This window comes from Xiphophorus hellerii, chromosome 13 (assembly GCF_003331165.1).
Source record: "Xiphophorus hellerii strain 12219 chromosome 13, Xiphophorus_hellerii-4.1, whole genome shotgun sequence".
Taxonomy (NCBI): domain Eukaryota; kingdom Metazoa; phylum Chordata; class Actinopteri; order Cyprinodontiformes; family Poeciliidae; genus Xiphophorus; species Xiphophorus hellerii.
The window spans coordinates 16,365,644-16,375,663 of NC_045684.1; the positions used below are offsets into that span (position 1 = coordinate 16,365,644).

At 39.3% G+C, this 10,020-nt stretch overlaps 1 protein-coding gene across 1 annotated transcript; it reads left to right on the forward strand.

Moving 5' to 3' along the window:
* The first annotated feature begins 4,465 nt into the window (after nucleotides 1-4,465).
* Nucleotides 4,466-9,782, forward strand: lratd2a (LRAT domain containing 2a). Its single transcript, XM_032581657.1, has one exon. The coding sequence runs from the start codon at nucleotides 4,933-4,935 to the stop codon at nucleotides 5,755-5,757; it is 825 nt and encodes a 274-aa protein (XP_032437548.1). The 5' UTR covers nucleotides 4,466-4,932; the 3' UTR covers nucleotides 5,758-9,782.
* Nucleotides 9,783-10,020: the final 238 nt, after the last annotated feature.

Below are 10,020 nucleotides of genomic sequence, written 5' to 3' on the forward strand. Positions count from 1 at the left end.
TTCAGATGTGTTCTTTAGCACCACTTTTAAGAGAGGTAACCTCGAGGCCTCCATGCTTTTAGGAAGCTGCAGACCGACTTTTAGTCTGCTATTTTTTTCAATCAAGATTTTAGAGAAACTTGCTTTTAATAAGTGACATGTTCTGACCACAAGAAATGTGTGTGTATATATATATATATATATATATATATATATATATATATATATATATATATATATATATATTAAATCTATCTGGTTTCATATCAAATCATAGCACAGAGAAAGTATTACTTGTTAATGACTTCAGCTTTAATTCTAATTTTAAAGGTTATAAGTGCAGCATTTGGCACTGAACTTGAGTGGTTAAAATTAAATGCGACATTTTCTGTAAGTATGAAAAACTCAGCAAATAAACATTATAAAATGATACGCTGAGTTTCTATTGGTTCTAAGATTCTATTTTAGGCCCTACACATTTTAACTTAGAAATTCTGGGATCATTCAAAGCTGTTCTAATGGTACCCAGCTTTACATTATCATCTAGTTTTGTCTACCTGCACTTTTTAATTCAAACATATTGCGAATCTAAAATCAATCAGGACAAAACTGAAGTTAATAATGGTGATAACCTTCAGAGAAACTTACAGTAAGAGAGAAATATACGATAAATAAAAAGATGTGGGGCTTATATTTGACTGTACTTTGTTTTTTAAATTAAAAATGTTACCAAGAATACTCATTGTCACTTAACGAACACTGATGGAGTTAACCGTGTCAATTTTCAGACAATTAGGGTACTTTAATAAAAAGTTCCTTTTCTTGCAGAATAGATTGCTCTCTTTCTCTGGTCTTCTTAAAAATTTCATAGCCTTTCCACAGGCATAAAAAAACAGGCAGTTTCTTATTTTAATTTGATAAATACATACAGTACAGAGCAAAAGTTTGGGCACACCTTCTAATTCAATGGGTTTTCTTTATTTTCATGACTATTTATAAGGCAAGAAATCCCACTTATTAACCTGACAGAGCACACCTATGAAGTGAAAACCATTTCAGGTGACTACCTCTTGAAGCTCATCAAGAAATTGCAGAGTGTGTGCAAAGCAGTAATCACAGCAAAAGGTTGCTACTTTGAAGAAACTAGAATATAAGGGGTATTTTCAGTTGTTTTACACTTTTTTGTTTAGTGCATATTTCCACATGTGTTATTCATAGTTTTGATGCCTTCAGTGTGAATCTACAATGTCAATAGTCATGAAAACAAAGGAAACTCATTGAATTAAAAGGTGTGTCCAAACTTTTGGTCTGTACTGTATATTTTTAATGATCGACTAATTGCTGTGATTCATTAACTACTTTAGATACCAGTTGTTTGACTTAAATGCTGATTTTTATTTAGTTGGGATCAATATTTAACTTAACTTATTCACATGATTATTTTATGTATCCATATATTTGGATTTAGTTTGATTATTCACTTTAATATTTTAGATCTTAGCTTTGACAAGATTTTAAAAACAACATGCTTCTTAGGATTTCTGTCTCCAGCTAGAACTGTTGTAGTGTTTATAAACACAGTGCAATAGAGGCATGCAAGAACAATGAAAAACTACAAAATCACTTTTTTTTTTTTTGTAAAAAAAAAATAAAATTAAATTAAATCAGGTGTGTATCTCTAGACTGCTGTGCCCCCGACTGGACAGGTGCAGCCCAGTCTAATTGGCTGCATCTCCCAGGCCTTCCCCGCTTCACTAATTTCCCAGCTCCACAAATTAGAGTGATACCACAGGAGGCAATCCGGGAGGGTAAAGTGGGTCACGCCACCTGAGGATATGGCGCTCTGAGAAGCGGTCAAACGTGCTGCACGTCACCGCTCTGAAGGTTTGTTTCCTGACACTTTTTCAGCCGATGTGAGCCCTGGTCAGCTCTGCAAAGACACAACCAGCTGAATTTATTCAGCAGATTTGTTATTTTTGACTCCCATCGTCAGACAGAGATGTGGCATGATTTCGTGCTGAGGCAAAAGGAAAGGCAGTGAAGAAATTAAAGAAAAACAGAGAATAAAATCACACAGTGTGTTTTAAATAATAAGAAATGGAGCCAAGGCTTGTACAAAGAGTGAATGGTGAAATTATGCTGGCTCTTGCACAGTGAATATATCTGCTTTGTCATTCTTACATCAGTGTAAAGGAAAGCAGAAGTGGATGATCTTCTCTTGTATCATGTTGCATCAGTATCAGTTTGCAATGCTGCACATAACCTCTCCCAGTGCTGACTTTTAGGCCTACTGTTGTTTTTTAACTTTAAAGCTAGGAAAACTTATATTAAGTTGATTGTTGCTTGTTTGCCAAATGTTGAGCTGTACCAAGACTTAAAAACTGATGTTCACGGATACTCTCCATCCAATCTCAATGGGGTTTTAAGCCAACTTGCAAGGAAAAAACTGCAAAAATGCTACTCTACAAGAGATTCAAAGAATTCTGGCACAACTTCACTGACTTCAATGGAGAAGACACAACAATCTGTGGAGATGAAGACTCCAGCAGCAACAGAAATACTAGGAAGCATCAAAGGGATTGAACACAAATGCACACCACACCTTCCAGATGTTTTTTAACTATGTATTCTGGATCTGGTACTTTACGTTCCAATCTGTTTTTCTGTTTCACAGAATTCCAATAAAATGTACTAAGGTTAGTGGTTCAACATGAGCAAATGTGACAAAGTTGAAACATTGTAGCTTCTTTTGCAAAGCATTGAATGAAAGAGCTCATCTGATCGTCTTGAGAAATTGTTGCTTAGAGGCCATCTTGCTCATCTGATGAGTGTGAGTGCTAGTGGAGGCCTCTCTGCACTTTTGGGCTGAACAGACAACTTCACCGGGTAACCTTGACTTGTAGATAACCCTTCTGATGGTCGCAGAGGTCAGGGGTCATAACCTCTTCCTCTTTGAATTCATGAACATTTGTTTTCTTTACACTTTCTTTCAACGCCCATTAGCTTTCTCTACGTCTCCCTCAACACCATTCTCCAGCACAGATGTTGTCACGGTTTCTTGGAAGGTGCAGTTGTGTCATTATGCAACATACCGAGCAGACATTTTTCCTTCACCACCTGTGGGATATGATCTGAGGGTAAAATAGCTCATGAATGAGAAGAACAGGCAGACCATGAGGCACTACAAGCCTAATGGAGACATTATGGACTCAGTGGGAGACTGTGAGGGAGGAAACGACTGTGCAGCTTCGGTTGCTACACAGACAGCATCCAAATTGCAAGAATATATATTTTTATGGTGACATTTTCATCACAGAATGGCTAAATAAAGTCATTAAAAAACATCTAAAATGAACAATAAATTAAACCAACAAAAATGGATGCATGTAAACTCAGCTGGACCGTGGCATTACTCAACTACGATTCTGCTAGAGACCCAAAGCCAGCAGGGGGCCACAAAAAGTGCTTGAATGTGACACAGAATAGATGCTATATTACCTTTGCTTTGTGTGTGTGTGTGTTGCTCTGTGATTGACTGGCGACCTGAGCAGGGAGTAACCTGCCTCCCACCCAGAACCACGGCTCCACCTTATTCCTGCAACAAGAAGCAGGTACAGACATTAGATGGATTAATTTCTGAAGCAACCAGGTTAACTCTACTACCATAAATAGCTAGAAAACTGTGGCTGGCTGGTGGATTTAGGTATGATCTTTCCAAATCGCTATTCCAGCTTCAACTCCACTGCTCATTTTGTTGCCCAAACTTTTTTTTCTGTGACGACTGTTTTTGTTTTGAGGACAAGGCAAAAATGACAAAAACAAATGAAAAAAAAACTAATACAGAATGACTAGCAAATAAAAATGTGAAGAAAAAAAGAGATTAGAAAAACTGCTAATTCCATTTGTGTGGAAAACTGTCTAGAGGGACAAGTTGTTACAAGTATGTGTTTATGTATTGTATTGTTCTAACACAAAACTAAATGTAACATCGCCTTTTTACATAGTTGCTGATAGTGGAGCAGGGCGTTCTTATAACTTTTAGACATCATTTAAAGGAAATCTGCAACTTTCCGGAAGGTTCACATGGTTGAATTATCAAAGATTTGTGGAGGAGTGTTTCATTTTATCTAAAGTAAATGAAAAAAACACCGCCTTTAGAAAAGTTGTATCCCCAGAATCTAGTTTAATGTTACATTAATAACTATTTTCACTTTAAAAAGAAATATATTTATATCACATGCAAAGTGTGCAATCTGTTTATATTTGTTGTAACACAACGCTGCAAAAAACCTCCAAAGTTATTCTTGTGTTGCGCAATAAACTCCCCCAAATAAATGGTACACGATACAAACAAACATACCAAAAACATATGTTACCAAAATCAAACATGTGAATGTTCCTTTTATTGCTGACGGTGTATTTAAACTACATCAACCGCCTGTTCAGACAGCAGCAGCTGTGTAAAGACCTGAGGTGGAAATTTACGCGCACTTCCGCTTTAAAGGCGAAGCAGAGTCCTGCACGAGAGAGTCGCTGTTCACATACCGAGCCGTCGTCAGATCAGATCCGCCTTCAGTCCCGACGCCAGGCGGCTGGATCTGCCGCTCTGTGCGCACCGCTGGAGGAAAACACGCAATCTGTACTTATTTTTGGAGGGATTTTCTTTTAACATTTTACCGGAACTTTACGCAGGAAAACCACCGGGTTACACCTGCGTGCGTGCTCTGGTGGCTGACTCTAAAACCACTTTGTATTCTCTCCTAGACCCCACTTGTTGATGGGGCACCGAGGGGGTCTCCCTCAATTATTATTCGTAATCTGGAGCTAACTCTGTCCGACGGGGGAAGTTTCGAGCAGCGCGGTTTCCTGACAGATGGCTGCGATGGGAGGTGATCGGTAACAGCCCTCGGCATCGGATTACACAGTCAGGCTGCTGCCAGGTAAAGCAGCAGGATGGGAAACCAGATGGACAGGCTGTCACATCTAAGTTATGCAGAAGTTCCGACGGTGGACCCGAACGGCGTGGATACGGACGACGGTCCGCGGATCGGAGTGTCTTACATCTTCTCGGGCGACGACGACGAGCTGGAGGACGGATGCGCGGTGGATGGCGGAGAAAAACGCGCAAACGAGGAAGAGAAAAACTATGATCAGCGCGACGAGGTGGAGTGCGCTGTCTACAACAGAGAGGAGTGCATCTATGAGAAGAGCGCGAAGTGCGCAAACCTGGAGGTCTACTCCCCGGAGAACCTGCTCAACAAGTGCAAGGCGGGGGACCTGGTGGAGTTCGTGGCCACGGGTCAGTACCCGCACTGGGCCGTGTATGTCGGGGACTTCCAGGTGGTGCACCTGCACAGAGCCGAGGTTAAAAACAGCTTTCTGACCGACGCCAGCCAAGGGAGGAGGTGTCGGATCGTAAACGACTGGTACAAACTGAAACCCCTGTGCGCAGAAGTGGTGGTGCAGAACGCGATGGAGCAGGTGGGGCTGAAGGACCGGGAGTTGAGCTGGAGGAACTCGGAGAGCTTCGCCGGTTGGTGCAGGTTCGGCAAGAGGGAGTTCAAGATGGGCGGGGAGATCCGGATCGGCAAGCAGCCCTACAGGCTGAAGGTGTTCGTGTCGGACAAACAATCTCACGTGTTGGAGTTTCAGAGCTTGGAGGACGTGATCATGGAGAAGCGGAGGAACGACCATCTGGGCAGGACAGCCGTGCTGCGGGAGCTGGCGGCGCATTTCAGAGGCGTGGAGGAGATGAAAAGTGAGATGGGAGCGGAATGATGTCAGTTCCTCAACTGTTACACTGATCTCCTCAATCCGTAGCAATCCTCGTTAATTTTTCAGGCCTTTGCAAAAAAACATTCACACCCCTGAAGTTTTACACACTGTGTCACATTGCAGCCAAAAACCTAAATGCCTATTGGGGATTTCTGTTGTATAGACCAACTCAAAGGAGCACATAATTGTGAAGGAAAATTGTACATAGTTTTAAAATTTTAAACCAAACATATCAGAAATTAAAGACTTATTCATTTAGCCTCATTAGGTCCCCTATACATAGGATTCAAAAATTAGTCCAGAAATTAAGTTTTTGACATGGATGTCTACCCCCCGGAGAACCTGCTCAACAAAGGTATGTCCGGTTAGAGCGAATCTAACCGGACATACCTCTGAACACCATACCCACTGTCAAACATGGTAGTGGCAGCGTCATGCTGTGGGCCTGTTTAGATTTAGCAGGGAGAAGGATTTGGTCATGGTTAATGAGGAGCTGAATGCTGGACATTCAAAGCATGTTTTAGAATGGCCCAGTCAAAGTCAAGACCTAAAGCTAACTAGAATTATGTGGCAAGACTTGAAAGTTGATGCTCTTAGATCTTCTCCATCGAATACGACTGAGGTTGAGCTATTTGGCAAAAATAAGAACAGTTAGCAGAGACGTAACCAAGATTTTGCAGCAAAGCGTTTATTCATTGGGTTGAATCACTTTCTGAAGAAAAAAAATGGGAATACTACCATTCACTTTCCACTTCACAGTTATGGACTTCTTTGTGTTGGTCTGTTTTAAAAATAATAACCAAGCAAATTGAAGTCAGTGGTTGTAAAGTCTCTACATTTCAAAATATTTAAGGGGTATACATTTGTTTGCGAGGCCCTGTAAGAATAACTTCAGCATTTAATTGACACATGGACATATTTTTGGTCCGTGTTTTTTAAAAGTTTATAATTTAACTGCCTTAAAGCCTCAATCATCATTTCACAACTCAACTTTGACAAATGAAAATGACTGAATCAGCTGTTTATTTTTGCTACAAAATGCTCTCCGCTCATAGAATGTAGTTTTATAAACGCAAATTCATCCCAAAGTGTCTGGAAGCAGGACGAACACATTCCTTCTATTTATAGATTGTCCCATTACTTGATCCAGTTGAGATTTAATTTCATGTCTCAGCTCTCTCAGACTGCTGTGGATTTTACTTTTCAGCCTTTTTGGGTGGGTCCAACCCAGCGGCACATGTGGAGGAAATGTTGTGGAGCATTGTCTGTTAAACTGATCAAAGTCTGTGTTAACTGTTCCCAAAGTCTGAGTAAATCATGAGTGACTGTCCCACCTGGAAGCGATTGTTATTGTTTCTGCTGTTAAAGTTGATCAATGCGAAGATAAAATCATTTAATGCAGTCTTTATGCTCGGCGACCATATTAGATTTAGCGATAGATTAATCGCTTGGATGTGCAGCGAACAAATCTGAAGCAACTCTGTGATGCTTTTATGGCTAATATGAACCAAAATTTATCTGGTACCATGAAAGTAGTTCTGAAGAGTACTAACGTCGACCCAATAAAGAGGCCAGTGATGATATATTTTAATTTAGAATATTCAGCACACACTGTAATAATTATTTGTCTAAATCTTGTGACGCAACAAAAATTAACAAATTTTAGGAGTGCACTGATTGCAGTTTTTTGGCCGATCACATATTGCCGATCTTTAAAAAACCTGATCTGCCGATTCAGATTTGGGCCGATACCAATTTTGTTTGTGTGAAATATCGCTAAATATGGCAAGAAAGTCAGCAAAATTAGGGTGACTATTGTTAACTGCTAACATGCAGGCATGACCAGGTGGGCCGGTCTGTCAGTCAAACCTCTCTAAAGGCAGAACAGAAAACGACAGAGGTTGATTTTTAGACCTTGGCAGAGGTAGATAAGATCGGCTTTACATTCAAGTGTCGGCCGATCACCGATTTCTCAAAATTAAGGAAATCAGCATCGATAAATTGGCTGTCTGATAAATCGGTCCAGCCCTAATCATCAATAATCCCACAATATCTAAAGCAACTTGTTTTTGGAAGTTTAAAGCAGATGCTTTTCTAACTTCCTCTAGCAGCTCTGCAATTATAAAGCTAGTTCATTCATAAAAATGGAACAACAACTGTTTTATTCCTGTCTTGCTCTGTATTAATGCTTTCTTAACTGGAAATGCTGTAAGAGCTTCTTCAGATGAAAAAAAAAGCAGCGCATCATTTCACAATGATGCTAATGAATTGGCTGGTAAACATAAAGCAATATTAGTTAAAATTATTAAGTATCTCCACAAGAGTGTGATAAATAAATATCAAGTCAGAAGGTTATGGTTGGCAAGTTGGCAGTGCTGAAATTTTAGATTTTAATATTTAATTATCGCTGCTTGAAAACTGAGAAAAGTCCTGAATTAATTTTTCTTAAGGGGTAAAAAAGGAGTTGTTAAAATGAATAATTCATCACTTGAACTTCATAGACCCTTCGTGGAAGTAAGATGTGGCTATGCTTTAATTTTCATTTCTGTATTTTTGGCCAACTTTCACCATGGTATAAACTCTAGGAATAATAACAGCTCAGGCTGCAGAAATATACAATACTTATTTAATCACTTTTGCACAAGAATGGTGCTGCAATTTATAAAGATTTCAACAGCCAACAGCTGGTGAGGGAGCACATGTGCATTTAGATTAGTGATGAATAAAAGTGAAGCAATACCCAGAACTGCTGCTTGAGGCCCTGCTCTCAGAGTTCAAATGTGGGCCAAAATAGTTGATTTTAACAAAACAATAAATTGAAAAATGACTGTTTCTTGACAAAACAATAAAAAGTGGGAAAATCAAGTCACGTCGATGCAAGAAAATGCTGTTTCAATTCTGTAGTAAGAGGCATTTTCTTTTTTGCAGGGTTGCCGACGCGACTGCTAACCTTTAAGACTAATAATAATTTGAAAATATTCACAAATATCACTTATACGCTTATATTGCTGTAATTGTATAGAAGGCCATATTACAGCAATTTTCTCACGGTAATTGAAGTAAAGCCTTTGGATCACAAACAATTACTAATTATTGTTCTGTGTTGCACATGTTAATTTATGCTTCTATTCCTGCGAGAATTGCTCCTGGGCAGTTATTGATTTGCAGCTCACGTAGGCTGAAATGAAATGAGAAATAACCTCAAACACTTTCAATTCGCCCACAGAGATTAAAACTTTGTTGAGCCAGAAACAGCTTGTTGTTTGGCGAGAATATGTGAACGTCGCAAGACTGCAAACATCTTTAGCGCAGGGCAGAATGATTGTCTAATTTATGAAGAGTCAGAAAAAAAAAGCTTCATAATTGTCATTGTTTGGGCTTTGATTTGCAACAACTTCCATTTATATAATTGAAAAATAAATGTTAAAGTGTGTCAAACGTGAAATCCTTTCAGAATCAGCTCTGGGAACAACCGGACAAACATCATCTTGTGTTTGTAGAATAAACCGACCGCCATCAGCTGCAAACCTTTGCATCCGAAGCTTTGTTTCAGCTGCCCTGCAGCATTTTAATCAAGTTAGGATATTAAATCCTCCTAACAGAGTCTTGTCAAGCTCAGCTTTTTCAGCAGCATACCAGACACTTTTATATTGTACCAGGAGTCAGTTAATGAGACAGAAGTGCATGTTAGCAGATATTACCGCCATGGCTGTAAGGAGGATAAAACAAGGTTAAGACATTCAATCAAATGTTCATATAAAGTTTTATGAGACATTTGTCTTGAGTCAGAATTAGCAGCACATTGTTGGTTTCTTGGGATTTGAACTAAAATCACAAATCTATTCATTTTCCATAATTAGTACAGCCTTCAGGGAGGCTTGTACCTCAGAGGTTCACCCTGGTAGACTAAGCCAACAACTCTGCACACAAACATAATTAACCTAACGTGTATTTTCTTTTTGGGACCTAAGCAGAAACGATTTGAAAACCCATGAGGAACAACTTTCAGGTTCCTAAGCTAAGAAATGCAAAAAAAAAAAGGTGAGAAGCATAAATGAAACACATTTAATAAGTAATGAATAAAAACATAAGGTAATGCTTGTGTTTAAAAGCAGTGCTCTTGCAGAGAACTGGAATGCTAATGTGTCTTCCTGTAAATGCAATTCCTGGCATGGATTCCACAGTGTTAAACCCGACTCTTTCTTCAGTTCAGAACAGATTTTCAATGTGCGGTACGGTCCCAAATCACTCTTAATCTATCAGTTT